This window comes from Ictidomys tridecemlineatus, chromosome 7, assembly GCF_052094955.1.
Source record: "Ictidomys tridecemlineatus isolate mIctTri1 chromosome 7, mIctTri1.hap1, whole genome shotgun sequence".
Classification (NCBI taxonomy): domain Eukaryota; kingdom Metazoa; phylum Chordata; class Mammalia; order Rodentia; family Sciuridae; genus Ictidomys; species Ictidomys tridecemlineatus.
The window spans coordinates 190,907,085-190,925,730 of record NC_135483.1 but is presented as its reverse complement, the minus strand read 5'-3'; the positions used below and the strand labels follow the sequence as shown (position 1 = coordinate 190,925,730).

The 18,646-nt window shown below is 43.3% G+C and overlaps 1 protein-coding gene and 1 long non-coding RNA gene across 10 annotated transcripts in view; one reads left to right on the top strand and one right to left on the bottom strand.

Annotated features, from left to right (window-relative positions):
- Armc9 (armadillo repeat containing 9) overlaps positions 1–16,132 on the bottom strand; it is a 138,511-nt gene extending 122,379 nt beyond the window's left edge. For all 9 annotated transcript variants that reach the window (XR_013424382.1, XM_078018200.1, XM_078018201.1 and 6 more), the window contains exons 1-5: positions 15,991–16,132; positions 11,471–11,556; positions 9,960–10,085; positions 4,816–4,986; positions 3,212–3,367 (exon numbers count right to left, since the gene is read on the bottom strand). Coding sequence is in view for 8 of the 9 variants with exons in the window: in XM_078018200.1 (XP_077874326.1) it covers positions 3,212–3,367; positions 4,816–4,986; positions 9,960–10,085; positions 11,471–11,521 (504 nt within the window). In the remaining variant the exon portion in view is untranslated. The remainder of the gene's footprint in view (positions 1–3,211; positions 3,368–4,815; positions 4,987–9,959; positions 10,086–11,470; positions 11,557–15,990) is intronic.
- On the top strand, positions 11,764–18,386 carry LOC144365661 (uncharacterized). The gene is made up of 2 exons (XR_013424387.1): positions 11,764–12,023; positions 14,967–18,386. It is a non-coding gene; the product is annotated as an uncharacterized LOC144365661 (long non-coding RNA).
- Positions 18,387–18,646: the final 260 nt, after the last annotated feature.

Genomic DNA, 18,646 nt, shown 5'->3' with positions numbered 1-18,646 from the left:
GAAGGGGCTGGGGTTGTGGCTCAGTGGTCGAGCGCTTGCCTAGCACATGCGAGGCCCTGGGTTCGATCCCCAGTACCACATAAAAACAAATAAACAAAATAAAAGTATTGTGTAAGAAATAAATATTAAAAACAAATAAAAGAAAGGCATTCTATTCATCTATGACTACAAAAAAAAAAAATTAAAAGAAAAAAAAAAGACAAGGAAGATGCCAGGCATAGTGGCACACGCCTGTAATCCCAGGGGTTTGGGAGGCTGAGACAGGAGAATCCTGAGTTCAAAGCCAGCCTCAGAATCAGCAAGGCACTAAGCAACTCAGTGAGACCCTGGCTCTAAATAAAACACAAAATAGGGCTGGGGATGTGGCTCAGTGGTCAAGTGCCCCTGAGTTCAATCCCCAGTACCCAAAATAAAACACAAGTAAGGCCCAAAAATGTAAATGTAGATCACACTACTTCACACTACTGAAATACACACTTTAAAATGGTTAAAATGGCCAGGCACAGTGGTGCACACCTGTAATCCCAACAGCTCGGGAGGCTGAGACAGGAGGATCATGAGTTCAGCTACCCTCAGCAAAAAAAGTGAGGTGCTAAGCAACTCAGTGAGACCCTGTCTCTAAATAAAATACAAAATAGGGCTGGGATATGGCTCAGTGTCAAGTGCCGCTGAGTTCAATTCCTGGTACCCCGCCACACAAAAAAATTGGTCAAAACGGTAAATTTTATATATATTTGACCACAATTTTTAAAAATGAAAAAGAAAAAAGAAGACACAATAAATAGTCTGATGTTGTACAAGAGATGTAGCTCCATAATCGAGCACCTACCTGCCTCATGTGGACAAGACCCTAGGTTCAATTCCCAGCACTGAAAAAAAGAAGCGCACTCAACCTGATCAGATATTCAGGAGAGACGAAGACAATGGGGAAGAGGTAATACATGAAGAGATAAGAACTGAAAATTTTCCAGAGTTGTTGAAAGACGCAAAAAAACAGTACATCCAGGAAGTCCAATAAATCTCAAGTGAAAATAGAAATCTATCCCTGACACAAAGAAGTGAAACTATACCATCCCAAAGGTCAGAGAAAAAATATAGATCGCCTCTACAGGAATAGCACTTAGGGTGACAGCCAACTTCAAAGCAGCAACAATGAGAGCCAGGAGATTGTGCAGTGCAGTGAAGTTTTAAATATAATCGAAGTCTCCCTTCAATACTTACATACAACATGATTTAAGAGGCTATAATATTTTAAAGTATTTCTGATTGGGTGTCAACATACTTTACATACAAATAAAATATGAAAAATTGTGGTATATATGTGTATTGAAAATTGTAATGTAAAAAAAACAAAAGTATATGTATAAAGGCATGAATTGTGTGAACATACTTTATATACAGAGATATGAAAAACTGTGCTCGATATGTGTAATAAGTATTATAATGGTGGCTGAGGATGTGGCTCAGGTGGTAGCATGCTTGCCTGGCATGCATGGGGTACTGGGTTCGATTCTCAGCACCACATAAAAACAAAATCAAGAAATTGTATCCACCTAAAACTAAAAAATAAACATTAAAAAAAAGAATTATAATGCATTCCACTGCTGTTGTGTATTTAAAAAAAAATAAAATCAATTAAAGATAAAAAAAAAATTCTGTCAGCCCAAGTTAACAGGCCTTAATGTAACCAAAAATAAATCTTATTTTATGGCACCAAAGAGTTCATTAAGCCCATTACCTCAATGCTCTTTTACAGTGTAATTTAAGAATGGTTGCCAGGGGTTAGGGGTGAGGACAAGGGTGACTATAAAGGGGCAACACAAGGCAGTACTTTGGGATAATTAATGCAGAAGTTCTATGTGCTAGCTGGGTGCAGTGGTGCCTATAATTCCAGATAGTTAAGCAAGAGGATCATAAGTTCAAAGCCAGACATAGCAACTTAGCAAGGCCCTAAGTAGCTTAGTGAGACCCTGTCTCAAAATAAAAAATGAAAAGGGCTGGGGATGTGGCTCAGTGGTTAAATGGCCCTGGGATCAATCCCTGGTACAAAAAAAAAAAAACAAAACTGTGTGTCCTGATTGTGGTGGTAGCATTATAGAATCAATGCATATGTTGAAATTCATAAAACACACATGACCAAAAGTTAACTTTAGGGCTGAGGTTGTGGCTCAGTGGTAGAACGTTTGCCTAGCACATGCAAGGGTCTGGATTCAGTCCTCAATACCACATAAAAATAAATGAATAGGGCTGGGGATGTAGCTCAGTGGCAGAGTGCTTACTTCGTCTGTGGAAGACACTGGATTCGATCCTCAGAACCACATAAAAAATAAAATAAAGATATTATGTCCATCTACAACTAAAAACATTATAAATTTTTTAAAAATAAATGAATAAAATAAAGGCATTGTGTCCAACTACAACTAAATAAAACCTTTTTTAAAAAATAGGTCAATTTTACTATATAACATCTAAAAAAATAAAACTTTAAAAAAATTTGTCAAGCAAGCAGGTAAGAATCCTTGCTTTCTGTTAAAACTGAACACTGGTATATGCTGGCCTAAAAACTACCTTTGTTTGCTTTGATCTATCTACAAAGAGAAACTATAACATGTCCTCTCTGTTTATGGCATACTCAAGGCTATATCATTGTGCGGTTAGTTTGTTCTTTCTCCTAGATGTACAGTATTCCATTGTGTGACCATTACACAATTTATTTATGCATGTTCCTTCTGATGTACTATGGGGCACTGCTAGTTCTTGCTATTACGAGCTTTATAAGTATGTACAAGAACACGAGCCACAGCTAGTACAGGATAGTGAAAATTAAATCAAACACTCACCAAATATAACTAACCATCCAAAAGAGATGAATAAATTAGGGTTACAAAAAATAATAATGAGAGCAGCCAGGTGCAGTGCTATACACCTTAATCTCAGAAGCTTAGAAGGCTGAAGCAGGAGAATCACAAGTTCAGAGCCAGCCTCAGCAACTTAGCGAGGCCCTGAGCAACTCAGTGAGACCCTATCGCTGAATAAAATACAAAAAAGGGCTGGGGATATGGCTCAGTGGTTAAGTGCCCCTGAGTTCAATCCCCAGTACCAATAATAATAATAACAACAACAACAACAACAGACTTTAGTTTTCTAAAGTATAATTCAGAAACCAGAAGCTTACACAAAGTGAAGCCCCAGATGTAAAGCTGCCACTTACCTGGAAGAGCTCTTTGAATGAAGGGTGTACCATGGGGTTGGGCACAAAAGGGAGGGCATAGAAAGGAAGGAACTCGGTGGTCTGGCTCAACGCTGCCCCTTTCGTCTCCAGGTAGTTTTTGAAATAAGAAATCCGTTCATCCAGTTCCTGCTTGTCCTAGAGCAGGGAGATACTTGTTTGAGGTTTCTAGCTCCACAATGGTCCCCCGTTCACCCATCTGCTCTTGAGGCTCCTTGTCACTGGCCTTGTCCCCATCTGGCCTGGTGGGCACACTGTCTCCAGTCATTCTAACATCACCTCAACTTTACCCCTAGTGAAACTTTAACAGAAATGCCAGAAAATTGTATGAACAGTTCAAGACACTACTTTTTAACTTCATTTTTACCAATTTAATATGACCTCCAAATTCTTCATGAACATCATTTTTAGTGAAAAGACAAAATCTCATCAAATCTCTCCTACTTTGAGTAGTTCTCCCATTATTAGACATACCCACCATTTCCACTTTACAGACATTCATGAACATCTGTCTGCATTCCCATGACTCTAAGGGGAGTAGGTATCTCCATAGGTTCTTGAAGGCTAAGTACCCCTGTCACTACTCCTCTCCTTTATCCATCTAGGGGCTGATCCTGCCCCACTTCCCTGCTCCACATGCAACCCAGTGCTCCTCAGTTCCCGTCTCAGGGTTCCTCTCTTCTCTTGGACCTTGATGAGCACACAGAGAGCTGGATTTGGTGTTTCCCTCCGTGACCTCAGGGGCCCCACAAGTTACAGCCCTCAGCCTGTGGCCTTGTGCACACACTAGCTGCTGTTCTCATGGGCACACCTCACTGAACCTGTACGTGGCCCTCTTCCAACCCATCTTAAAAAATGGATGACGTTGATCTTTTTTCTTACATCAAAACAGAAAAATTTAAAAATAGAAATAAAAACAAATAATAAAAGTCTCCCATGACCTTCCCCACATGAGTAATTTCTTAAAGAACAGACTCCAAGAAAGGGTACTGCAAGGTACCGTAATGCCCCTCCCTCCATCACTGCCCCTTCCTTTGGGGCCCCTGACGTTCTGAGTTAACACAGGTCCCCAGGGCAGTGTTAACGTGCATGACCACAGACCAATTGGCCTGCTCCCTCTCCAGCACTTCCTCTGAACTACAAGGCTCATCCACCCCAGGGCTTGACACTTCAGCCCTCCACCCTACCGGGAAAAGGTCACGGAAGCTAAATTCAACCTGTCATTCCCACACACTCTATAAAAAGGCAAACTATTCCCCTACAACTTGTGTTTAAATTTATTTCCTAATATGTGGTCCAAAGATGTGTTCTTTTAGAAGTCTGCATATATACACTAAGCTATTTTGATGAGTTTTTCAAAAACTTGAAGTATTTAGATAAAAATTTGATTACAGAAATTATTAAATCTCCATATAAATTAGAAAATAAAGTGCTGGGAATGAGGTGGAAAATAACTTCTCAAGACACAAGATGCTGCACCTTTTGAGCAGAATGATGAAAGAGGACAGAACTAAGAACATGGAAGAGCTGACAACACCCCCAACCTCCGCCCACCCCCGCCCACCCACCAACCACAGCCAACCCACCGGCCTCCCTACAGAGTACTTCAGAAGATAAATGGCAAAATGAATGTGAAGATAGAATTCCAGCTTCTGAGCAAGGGAGTCACCATCTCGGACGGAACTGGGAACATGCTCCTCCCACAAATCGAAGAACACCTTCTGGTCTCCACCATCAAAGGCAGCCACGAGATCCTTCTGCAGAGAGGACATCAGACTGATCAAGAATTATGAAGGATACTTGTTCTTCCAACACTCAAACCCCTCATAGCCCAGCCAATACTACAGACACCCCACACACCCCTCTTCGGAAGCAGGAAGTAGAAATACAAAACCACAAGAGACTGCCCATTATTTGGCCATTATTCTTTTTATACTTTCAAAAATGGTTTTAGATATGATTTTCCTATATAATTATCATTTTTAGATTACTTGTTTTATTTATGATCAAGTTTATTAACATTATAAAATGGAAATGTACTGAGAACAAGGTCACAGTGTCTGGTTATTCTTACTTAGGTCAAGGACATTCACTAATAAGGATTCTTCAAATGTGACTTTTACAAAAACTGTCACCATATCATGTGATGGAGAACTACTGTTTCGGAAACCTGCATTACTGCAGGAAGTATCTGCATACATTGAATATAAACTCAGAACTTTCCCAAATGAGACTCCAATGAACTTCTACCTCCTCCAAGCCAGCCTCTTTCTGTTGCTCAGCCTTGAAACAGGTCAAGGGCAGCTTACAACAACTCTGGGTGGGGGCTTCCAGGACAAAGCTCACAGCCGAGCACAGCCCCTCTTGGGAGACACTGGGGGACCCAGGGCAGAAGCTCCACACTCTTGTGAATGAATGATATAACGGCAGAGTGGATCTTCCCAGAGGCAGTGCTGCTGGGCCTGGCTCAGCACCAAGTTCATCTCTGACGTGCTCCCAAGCAAACCCTGCGAGCCATTCCAGGGGAGGCCTTTACCCTGAGCATCGCAGACCAAGAGCTCTCTATGTGAATGAGGAGAGCACTGACTCCCATGGAATTTGAAGGCCCAGAATCATGGTATTTTCTTTTCTTTCTTCCCTTTTTCTAAGGGGGAGAGGTACTAGGGACTGAACTCAGGGGCACCTGACCACTGAGCCACATACCCACCCCTAATTTGTATTTTATTTAGAAATAGTGTCTCAGTGAGTTGCTTCCAGCCTCACCGCTGACACTGGCTTTACACTCGTGATCCTCCTGCTTCAACCTCCCAAACTGCTGGGATTATAGGCAAGTGCCACTGTTCCTGGCCATGACATTTTCTTAACATGGCTTTCCAGAGCCCACATGTCAAATGGCTCATCTACACTTTGTTCCAAACTCCATTTTTAGTCCTAAAACCACAAGGCTTAGATATCCACTCCAATTTGTTATTTTCTGTTATGTTCATTGAAGTATTACACTTCAAACACACTAGGATAATTACCATCCACTCCAATTTATGATTCAGATTTTATACCTAGAAAAAGTCCTTGCAATTAAATTTTCCTTAAGTGTAAAGCAATCCACTGTAAGTATGAGATCACAAACTATTAATGATCTTCTGTAAACCACAATCAGAGCCAGAATCAACAAGATGAGAAAACGTGCATACCACCGGGCACCACTAATAACTCATCAACACATACTTCTTAAAGCACTGTGCCCAGGGAAACGCCATTTGTTGAAGATCCCTGACAACATATTTTGTTTAACTGCTCTGTGTATTTTTATTTGTGGATCTACTCCAGTGGGGCACAATTACTAACTGGAGGAGCAGAAAAGATACTCTGTGGCAATCAAAAATTTCAAGGTCATAGCCAAGTATAGTGGCACATGCCTGTAATCCCAGTGGCTCACCAGGCTAAGACAGAAGAATTGTAAGTTCAAAGCCAGCCTCAGCAACAGCGAGTGAGACTCTGTCTCTAAATACAAAATAGACTGGAGATGTGGCTCAGTGGCCAGGTGCCCCTGAATTCAATCCCCTGTATGCCAAAAAAAGAAAAATTCAAGGTCTTTCAAATTACATTAAAAAATGGACCTGAAGACATCAGAGAAATGTAAATCAGAATCTCAAGATATTACACTTCAGCCAAGTGCAGCAGCGTATGCCTGAAGTCCCAGTGAGTTGGGAGGCCGAGACAGGAGGATCAAGAGTTCAAAGCCAGCCTCCGCAAAAGCAAGGTGCTTAGCAAGCAACTCAGGGAGACCCTGTCTCTAAATAAAATATTAAAAAAAAGGGCTGGGGATGTGGCTCAGTGGATGAGTGCTCCCGAGTTCAATTCCTGGTGCCAAAAAAAAAAAAAAAAAAAAGTATTACACTTCAAACACACTAGGATAATTACCAATGAATATAACAGAAAATAACAAATGTTGGTGAGTATGTTTATAAAACGGGAAGAGCCAGGTGCAATGTCACATGTCTGTAGTCCCAGCTACTTGGAAAGCTGTTTAAAAAAAAAAAAAAAAAAAAAGGCAAAAAGGGATGGGGACGTAGCTCAGTGGTATACCACCCCTGGGTTCAATCCCCAGTAAAAAAAAAAAAAAAAAAAAAATGGGCAGAGGTTAGGGGACTTGCATACACTACTGGTAGGAATGTAAAGTGGAGCAGCCACTGAGTAAAACAGTCCAGCAATTCTTCAAATAATTAAAAATTGAACTCTCATACAGCCAGCAATTTCACTTGGGTATTACATGGGTATATATACAAGAAAATGGAAAGCAAGGTTTTGAAGAAAGATTTGTAATCACATGTTCAAAGCCAAGAAGTAAAAGCACCCAAGTGACCATCACAGGAGGAATGGATAGACAAATGTGGTATATACATACACTGGAAATTATCCAGCCTTAAAAAAGAAAAAAAAATCTTGTTACCCACTACAACATGAATGAATGTTCTCATAACTAAGAACATTATGCTGGGTAAAATAAACCAGACATTAAAAGATAAATACTGTATGATTGTACTTATATAAGGTATCTAAAGTAGTCAAATTCATAGACAGAAAATAGAATGGTGGCCAGCAAGGATGGGGTAGAGGGAATTATTTAATGGATGCAGAGTTTCAGGTGTGCAAGGTGAATGAGTTCTGGAAATCTGATTCATAACAATATAAAATTCTTAGCACAACTAAACTATACACTTAAAAATAGTTAAGATGACAAACTTATTATTTTTAAAAACTTTTTTTTAGTTGTAGATGGACATAATACCTTATTTATTTTATTTATTTGTTTTTATGTGGTGCTGAGGATGGAATCCAGTGCCTCACACACGCAAGGCAAGTCCTCTGCCACTGTGCCATAATCCCAGCCCAAACTTGTTATTTTTTATATCAAATTTTTTTTTTTTAAAAAAGACCCAAAGAGACATTTAGGATCTCAGAGGCAGCTGGAGCTGGAGCAATGACAAAGCAGTTGCCAGTGCACAATAGCCATCCAGAGGCACTAGATGTGCCAAGAAGCTCCACAAGCCTTAGCTTGCTGGCGTCATCCTGTATCATCTCAGGACCTGGTTAGGCATGAGCATCACAGAAGAGTCTTACTGTTCTGCTAGTTAGATACTAAGGAGCTACAGTATTCCTCCCAGACGTCAGCCTCAAGCCCTCAAGGCTCATATATGCTTCCAACGTGCAGGGCCAGGCACATGGTCCTTCTCCAGGCAGAAGGCATCCAGGTGCTACAAGTGAGGCTGAGCCTGTTTCTACTCCTCTCTCTCTCTCTCTCTCTCTCTCTCTCTCTCTTTTTTTTTTTTTTTTGGGTGGTGCTGGGGATTGAACCCAGGGCCTTGTGCGTGCGAGGCAAGCTTTCTACCAACTGAGCTATATCCCCAGGCCCCTGTTTCTATTTCTAATAATGACAATATTCTCCTTTTACGTTTTGACCTCTCACTCTGGCTGCTGCTACACCCTACAGAAGTCCATGTCTGAAACAGCAGCAGCAGTCACCACCAAGGTACCCAAGGCCAAAGGGCACTAGGCAGAGGTAAAGGCCTCCTGGAGCTCTAGGGGACACTGCAACAGTGCCCTCCTCAACAATGGCACACGCTTGACCACTAGGAAGTCAGGGACTAAGAGAGAAGATGGCTAATAGGCAGCCTGAACTCCAGATCCTTAGGAGCTTGTAAACCAAGCCTCAATACTGAAATAAATACATTTATTAAAATAATAAAATTGGGCTGAGGTTATAGCTCAGTAGAGCACATGCCTTGCAGGAGTTGTTATCCTCAGCACCACATAAAGATAAATAATAAAGATATTGTGTCCATGTTAAAAAAAAGAATCTTAAAAAAAGCATAATAATAAGCCAGATGTGGTGACACACGCCTATAATCCCAGCGGCTCAGGTGGCTGAGGCAGGAGGATCATAAGTTCAAAGCTAGCCTCAGCAAAAAGCAAGGTGCTAAGCAACCCAGTGAGACCCTGTCTCTAAATAAAATACAAAAAAGGCCTGGGGATGTGGCTCAGTGGTCGAATGCACCTGAGTTCAATCCCTGGTACAAAAATAATAATAATAACCACCACCACCACAACAATAATAATAATATCACCTGAAGGTGATACAGGCTTCCTTGTCAGTATCACTTGTTCTCTTGTCACTGGCAACATTCAAGGTGAAATGATCACACCCGAAATGGTACAAGTGGAACTGAGGCATCTAATGATGAAATGAGGAGTTTAAGGTCCTTTCTATCCTTGGAAAATTCCAAATCTCTGTGCTCATTGCAGCCTGCTGGTATTCAGAGCTGCCTCAGGCTTTCTTTGTGGTAGGACACTGCCTTGTCATTATCACTCTTGCTCCTGGTCCCCTTCAATCTCCCAAAGCACTGTGAGGCAGAGGACTGGTTCTGCTTTGGTTGTCAATGCTCCACCCCCAGTACCTAGATTAATAATCTCAGGATAGAAATAACACTATTCTGGTTCCTATAGTTTCTTCTTCTTCTTCCCCCAAAATATGAAAGTTCTTATTTGGCCACACCTTTCCTATGTAGGGAACAGAGATTTAAAGATGATGCAATTAATTCACCTATAAACATTCACATGGTCTAAAGTAACCCTGGGCAAGTCCCCAGAAATGATTCCATCATTATTCAATATGCTGCAAGTTGGGAGAACCTTAATTCTCTACAGAGATGAAAAATAAGCAAAATGTTACCTGAATAATCAATGATTTGGAGTCCCTTAAAGATCCACCTGCTGTTTTACATAAAGGTTTTCCTTTTACTTTGCATTCTTTTGAAAATGTTTTCAAGGTGTCTTCAAATTCAGCAAAATCTAAATACTATAAAAGAGATCATAAAACTCAGCAGGAAAAAAAAACACACACAAATAATCAATTTAAAATCAGGCAAAGGACCTGAACAGATATTTCTCCAAAGACACACAAAGGCCAACAAGTATATGAAAAGGTGCTCAACATCACTACTTATAGGGAACCACTGTATACCTGAAATTTGCCAAGAAAATAGATTTTAAGTGTTCTCACCACCAAACAAAACAAATGAAAAACCCAGTTAACTATTTATTAATTAGTTTGATTGTGGTGATCATTTCACAATGTATACCAAAACACCAAGTTCTAGGGCTGGGGATATGGTTCAGTGGTACAGTGGTTGCCTACCAAGTACAAGGCACTGGGTTTGGTCTCTAGTACTCAAAAAAAAAAAAAGAAAAAAAAATCAAGTTCTATACCTTAAATATACACATTTTTGGCAGCTATGCCTTAATAATTTTAAAAAAAGAACATCATTGTACATGTATTGTACATATATTTCTGTTTTCATATCAACATGTAACTGTTTGATATTATTGTACCAGCTCAATATTATAATGAATTTATAAAGAACTTAGTAAACTGCTATCTTTAAGAGAATATGGGATTCTGCTTAAAATTTACTTATAAGTATGCACTATAAAAGCCCAGAAAAAAAGTATCACAGGAAATGTTCTTTCAGAAAATAAAGCTGCTTTCAGGAAGAAAGTGTGAGCTACATGATTTGCTATTAATTATTATTTTTTAATATTTATTTTTTAGTTGTAGTTGGACACAATACCTTTATTTTATTTATTTATTTTTATGTGGTACTGAGGGCCATGCACATGCTAGGCGAGCACTCTACCACTGAGCCACAGCCACAGCCTGCTATTAATTGTTAATAGAAAAAAATGACTTGTGCAACATTTTCAAAGAGGTGAAAGGGATCAGCAGAAGACCTGATGGATTTGGATACAGTAGGTCCCTGGGAAACTTGTTACTTGAAACAGATGGAATCAGAAATCATGTATGTTCCTAAGAACAGGAGAATATAAATCATTAAAATATAGGTAATTTGCTAGAGATGTAGCTCCATGGCACACATACACACACACACACACACATACACGCACATACAGGGGATGTAGCTCAAAAATAAAATGCCTTTGGGTTCAATACCCAGGACCAAAAATATTTTTTAACTTTAAAAAATTAGATAAAATAGAGGCTGGGGCTGTAGCTCAGAGGCAGAGTGCTTGCCTAGGATGTGTGAGGCACTGGGTTCAATCCTCAGGACCACATAAATATAAACAAATAAAATAAAGGCATTCTGTCCATCTACGACAAAGAAAAAATTTTATTAGATAAAATACAAATTTTTCTGTGACCCGTGTTTTAAATAACATACCTACCTCTTTTACTAGTCCAAGTAATTCAGATTCGTGAGCCAAAATATCCCCCATAGTGAACTGTTACTAGGAATTCTCTCAGCAAAAGTCTACAAGGCAAAAACATAAGACAAGGTTTCACTTCAATCACCTGAGAAGTCCAAAAGGGTGGCTGTGATAAGCAGAATAATGGCCCCCAGGATGTCCATGTCCCAATCCCTAGAGCCTGTGAATATGGGTGGCGACATGGCAAGGAGGAATTAAGATGGGTAATCAACGGACCTTCAATGACAGGGACTGACCTGGATCATCAGGCAGCCCCAAGAGGATCACTGAGGGCGTCAAGAGCAAGAGGGAGGCAGGGGGGCGAGTGTCAGAGTGATGAGATGGAGAAAGACACAACTGGCCACTGTGAGCTTTGGAGATGGAGGAAGCGCAAGGAACAAGGAAGCAGGACAGCCTCCGGAAGCCGGAAAAGGCAGGAATGGATTCTCCCCCATAGCTCCACAAAGGAACAGCCCCACCAACACCTTGATTAGCCAGTGAGGACCATTTCAGACTTCTGATCTCCAGAACGGTAAGAAAATAAACTGGCTCTGCTTCAAGCCACTGAGTTCATGAGAATTCATCACAGCAGCAGAAGGAAGCACAATAGTGAGGTCGAGAGCACTGTCTGCCCTCCCTCTCCAAGCCACGCAAGCAGCCTGCCTGCGGCCCACCACTTACCCCAACTGGGTGCCACCACCCTAAGGAATTAAAGAAGGTGGGGTCCCAATACTAACTGTGCCATTCACTGGCAAATCACTGAAACTTAGAGCCTTTTTTCATTTACAAAACAGAAATTATGAGATCTCTTCCAGTTCTAAGATGTATGAGCCTGAACTTGACCCTTTTCTGCCAGTACATTTGGTCAGAATTATCTGAACACAGGGAGGTTAAATTCAGTAGCTGTCCCCCGCTTGCTCTATCTCACTATCACTGTCTTGGGGACTTCATCTCTCCACCTCCTCTCTTCACTTTACTCCAATCTCTGCACCGGGAACAGGGACTTCCCCTCCTGCTCAGGACCCTTCAGATGAAGCCAGACTCCCTAGGCCCAGTTCTCTAAGCATTTAACAGCCTGGCCTCTTATATTCTCCCTTTTGTTGTACAGACTTGAGCCACACTGGCCACCCTGCAGTTCCAGTGGACACAGACAGCCACTGGACACCCAAAGCACATGCTCTGCATGAGCTATTTCCTCTACCTCACTACCCTGGCTGCAGATATCCACAGTTCATTCAAGTCTCTGCTTAAACATCTCCCCTGAGACACCTGTTGACCACCCTCTAAGTGGCCATCTCCTGGCTTCTGCTCTGACTTCCACATCTTCTCAGTGATGCACCTGCTCACTGTCTGCTCTTCCCCTGCACCAGGCCATGGATCCTGAGAACACAGGCTTCCCTGGCATCCCCAGTGCCCAGACCAGTGCCAGGCACATTGTAGGTGCTCAAGAACACTCACGAAGGAGCAGAAATAACTTTAGGTCTGAAGAAAACAAGATAAGCAGAGCCTAGAGGAGACAGAAATGAGATTATTTTAGACGGGGTAGTCAGAGAGGCCTCACTGGGCCCGTAACATTTGAATAAAGACTAAGCCCTGCCAGGGGCAGTGGTGCCTGTAAATCCCAGCAACTCAGGAGACTGAGGCAAGAGGATCACAGGTTTAAGGCCAACCTCAGTAACTTAGTGAGGCCTCAGTAACTTGGCGAGATTTGTCTTTAAAAAATTTTTTAAAAAGGGCTAGGGACGTAATTCAGTGATAAAACACCTCTGGGTTCAATCCCTGGTACCCACCCCCCAAAAAATAAAGACTAAGTACTGAAAAGAAGGACTTTACAACTCTACACTGACCTTGGGCAGAAGGGCTCTGGAGTGCTTCGGTGCTGGGGTATAGCAAGAGGAGATGAGCGAGATAGACAATAGAAGGCAGTAAGGAGCCAGGGGCCAGGAAAGGTAGGCCTAATGGGGTCAGTAAGCAGCTTGACCATTAGTCTGAGGCAATCAAATGCCCAGAGGGAGCGATGAGGAAGACTGATGCAACTGCATTTCCATTTGTGACCAACCTGATGCCTGATGTTCAGGGAAGAGACTGCAGGGACCAAAAATGGAGGGCTGGAGGATGCTATCCCAAGATGCACACCAGAGACTAGTGTAGGCTTCCTGAGTAATAGAAGCCAGGATCCATGTTCTGACTCCGGATATTAAAGGCAGAAGTGCTCACCTGCTGGGGACTGGGTGCATGATGATAGGGGGAGTGAAGACTGGCAGTATGTCTAAGAGGACTATTTACAAATCAAGTGGGGGCTGGGGATATAATTCAATTGGTAGAATGCTTCCCTCGCATACACAAGGCCCTGGGTTCAATTCCCAGCACCACAAAAAAAAAAAAAAAAATCAAGTGGAAGCCAGGCACGGTGGCACACACCTATAATCCCAGAGGCTCAGGGGGCTAAGGCAGGAGGATTATGAGTTCAAAGACAGCCTTAGCAACTTAGCAAGGCCTTGAACCACTTGATTAGCAAGACTCTGTCTCAAAAAATTAAAAGGGCTCAGTGGTTCAATCCCTTGTACCAAAAAATTAAAAATTTAAAAAATAATAAACAAGTGGAGGTGCCAAAAATTTGGTGGATATCTGTGTCTGGAGCTGAAGATAAGCATGAGGAGAATATGGGTGTGAGCAAAGAAAGGAACACAGTGAAGAGAAGTAGAATAGGAAATAAGATAACTGGCTGAGAGGAAGTATGCTGGCAGTCTGGAGAGAAGGGAGGTGACTATGGCAGTAAGGCAGGCTTTCTATCATGGAGTCCACTGAAGACGTGTGGACTCCAATCTAAGTGGTCCTAGCCTGAAGACTGAGAGAGAGAGAGAGAGAGAATTTTTTAATATTTATTTTTTAGTTATTGGTGGACACAACATCTTTGTTTGTATGTGGTGCTAAGGATCGAACCCGGGCCGCACGCATGCCAGGCGAGCTTCACCAAGTGAAGCTAACTTTCTAACAGAAAGAAGGAAAACAAGATTAACAGTGAGTGGGCACCGAAGCTAAGCTGCGTTATGAATGGAGGCAAGGAGGCCAGTAACTGAGCTTAGACAGTGGGCTTTGGAGATGGAGGAAGTGCTTAGACAGTGAAAAGGTGATGGGTGAATGCTGCAAAGGGGGCACAGTAAGGCAAATGGAAGCCTGGAAGACACGAGGTGTGGTCAGACAGGGGGAGGCACGATGGCAGTCAAGGTTTTGGAGGTGACATAGTAATCAAAAGCTCACAACCAAAGGAGCAAGTGGATGAGGATGGAGGGAAAAAATGCCCATAGCTGGGCTGGGGATGTGGCTCAAGCGGTAGCATGCTCGCCTGGCATGCATGTGGCCCGGGTTCGATCCTCAGCACCACATACAAATAAAGATGTTATGTCCGCCGAAAACTGAAAAATAAATATTAAAATTCTCTCTCTCTCTCTCTCTTTAAAAAAAAAAAAAATAGATGCCCATAGCTGAGGAGGATGAGGAAAGTGGAGAAGCCAGGAAGATGAAATCTCCAAAAAGGAAGTAGAAAAAGTGGAGAAGGAAACTTGGCAACTTGCCCTGGAAATGACTGCCTTAAGGAGGGGTGGCAAGTGTCACAGAGCATAGCATGAACTTCAGAGGGAAAGGGGGATGTGAACAAAAAAGCTGGAGATCCAAAAGCAGCAACAGTACACGTCCTCCAGTCCTGACAGGCCCATAAGGTGGGAAAAGAAAATTAGTTCATGTCTAAAGCCCACCCATCTCTCCAGCCTTCACCCCATCCCTCTCCCTGCTCCCTCCAGCTCGCCCTGCTGATACTGAACTCAGGTTATTCCCCACACAACATGCTCTTTAGGGATTCTAAGCCTGGGGTACTTTTGCAAATGAAAATTCCTGCCCAAGCCTGCTCTTACTGAGCACCAAGGCAGGAAGGCCAGAATCTGCCTTTTAAACGAGCTCCTTGGATGCCTTCCACACACACTCAAGTTTGAGAACCAGGGCTCTACTTTATGCAAAAGTAGGAGAAATTCCAGTCACGGGTGGGGTTTGCAATAGCGGCTTCTGAATTTCTATGAGAGAAACGTAGGGCCTACAAACTGGCCGGATCCGGGGGAGGCCATGGCATTTGTACGTAAAACTCATCTGCACACAAGCATCGCGTCCGCTTGGATTAGATGAAGTCTGGGCTTAACCAGGGAGCCTGAGGAGGGGAGCCAGCTGATGAACATTACTACGGAGGTGGCAGGGACCTAAAGCCCAGGCCACCCGCACGGGCCGCCCGCCAAGTTGCGGGTCCCGCTCCAAGTTTGGCCGCGGTAGCAAAGATCAGGGACTACGTGCGGCAAGCAGGGGCCCCGTCCTTGGAATTCCCGGCGGCCGCCTCGGGCCGAGGGCTCAGGCGAGGGGCGAGGGGTCAGCAGCTCTCCGGCCGCACCACGGCTCCTCCTCGCCCGGGGACCGCGGGCTCCGGGTGACCCCGCGGCGTCGGAGGACATGCTTACCAGCTGCTCCGCGGACACCTCTCCCGCCGTCACCCGGGCAACCGCCGCCGCCGGCTTAGAGTCACGTGGGGCGGCGCAGCCAATCACGCAGGACGCTGCCTGCGCTGAGCAGCCTGGGAGGAAAGGCGGGCGGCCGAGCGCCCCAGGCGGTGGGAGTGAGGCTGCGCTGCGTGGTGGTCGGCTGGTCATCGCGCGCTGTCTCCAGGCCTTGAGAACTGTCTGTCCATCCGTCCATCCGACCGTTCGTTCGTTCATTCACTCACTCACTCATTCATTCATTCATCCCACGGACGGTGCCAGGAGCTGTGCGGGGCTCGGGGTTGAGCCGGAGCAGGCTGAACCGCCGAGCGCAGGGAGCTCGCTGTGTCCTAGAACAAAACACAGAGGTGACAGTGAACTCTGCTCCCAGGAGAGAGAAGTAGGCCTGGTTATTCCCCTTTACAGGATGCCTGGGGCCACCACAGAACCCGAGATCTGCCTTAAAGCTCCCGGCACCAGGGTTCCATGCCACTGCAGCAGTTTCCAGGAATATTGAGACACTTTTTTGTTTTGTTGTCCATGTTAAATTTGGGTTTTGAAAAACAAAAAGGGAACGCAGATATTTGCACCTGGTGCTTTTGAACTAAAATTAAGCAGAACTCAGTGACCATCTGCTGGTGGCCAACTCTGGGCCAAAGGCTGGGGAGGTGGCCCTAGGAGGAGAAAATCCCCCCACCCTTCCAGGTATGGAGGCTCTGTGGTTTGCGGCTCCTTGTTTCCACCTCCGTGCCTCCAAGTTGGAGACTTCCAAGGATTCTCAGTTAAATTTTGGATAACTTTTTCATATAAGTATATCCCAAGTATTGCCTTATTTTATGATGCACATAGCACATTTTATTATTGTGTATTTTCATTTGCTAAATATGCAACCCTATACCCAGTATCATGCTAAGCAAATCAGATTCTTTATTTCACACCTTAATTATAGGATGGATCATAGTTTCAGCATTTTACAGATTGTCTGTGTTGTACTTTACCTAAACCCTGTGCTCCTGGAAAACAGCTACAATTAGAAATTCTCCCTTTTGTGTTCTGGGAAAAAGCTTACCAAAAGAACTACTTGTTGCTGGGGTTGTAGCTCAGCGATAGAGTGCTCACCTAGCATGTACTGGGCCCTGGGTTCCGTCCTCAGCACCAAATAAAATAAAGGTATTGTGTCCAACTACAACTAAAAATAAAAAGTAAAAATAAAAATAACTATCTTCTATTACCTGTGACTTGAATAAGACACTGTCTTTTCGAAGAGACAATCCTTATGGAATCCTCATGAATCCCATGAGACTCACAGGTAACTCCCTTATTTACCTGCAATAAGAACAAAAACAGACCTTTCAACTTCTTTGTCAATTAGCTGAGATCAGAACTGTTTGAACCTCTGCCCCCAAAACTTTTCAGACACAAAGATAAACATTTCTAGATCAGCTAATTGCCCGAGTCTTCCACTGATGGCTAAACCATCTCAACCACAAATCAGCCCACCTGTAACCTGTTCACCCCTCCCTATATAAGTCTAATGTAAAACCATCTGTGCAGACAGATATTCAGATTTGGGCTGTTCTCCTTATTTTTTAAAATATATTTTTAGTTGTCAATGGACCTTTATTTTTATTTATTTATATGCGGTGCTGAGAATTGAACCCAGTGCCTCACACTTGTCAGGCAAGTGCTCTACCACTGAGCCACAACCCCAGCCCCGTGTTCTCCCTATTTCAATAGCCGGAATGAAATCATTCTTACCCAGGTTTCATCTTTGACAAGGTGAACAATGTGAGGCACAGAGCGGTTAAGAAACTCCTCATAGTTCACACAGCTAGGGAAAGCAGGATAAAATTCAGACTTTTGTGCCTCTGAGCCTGGGCACTCAGCAACAATGATACCCCCCTCCCACCCCTGCTTCCCTTTTTGCTTTCCCTTCTAAGTGCATTTGCCTGACTGCCAGGATTATGGTCACTGTGTGGTGGCTATTTGTGTGGCCAGCACGCCTCTCCCTTTTGATAACTATATGTATTCAGTTTGACCTGACTTCAGCCATCTTGAGTCATAACAGCCGTGACTGCCCCTGAGTAACCCTGGTTGGTGTTCCATGAATAGTTTTCCAGCAGGCTATAAATACACACGACCATTACAGTGGTATGTGTAGCTTTAGAACTGAACCCTGGCATTAAGAATGTGCCTGGCTCTTTGATATTAGCCTGATATAAAACAGGTACATTCTGTCTTGGATGAAGTAGGCTTGTTCTTGACCACTTTATAAGTCCCCGTCTTCTGACCCAAATCGCAGGGATCTACCTGATCTTGCTGTTGCCCAGGGACCATACTTCTGTCAGCAAGTCCCCAATAAATTGTACTCTGTGTAATCCTGCGTCTCTCTGCCTCTTTCTTTGGTCTCATGGTAGCTTGGGGCCAGTTCTCATACACTGGAATCAGGTGATTTCACAACAGTAGTATACCCCACTTATTCCATCCCTGACCACAGGGTTGAGCAGATGGTTCAGACTTACCCCATCCCTCTGGCCACAGTGACTGATCCAGGATGAGCACAGGATCCAAACTGAGCCAATGACAGTCCCTCCCTGGAACTTTTATGTTGAAGTGTGGTCAGGTCATTGTAAAATGA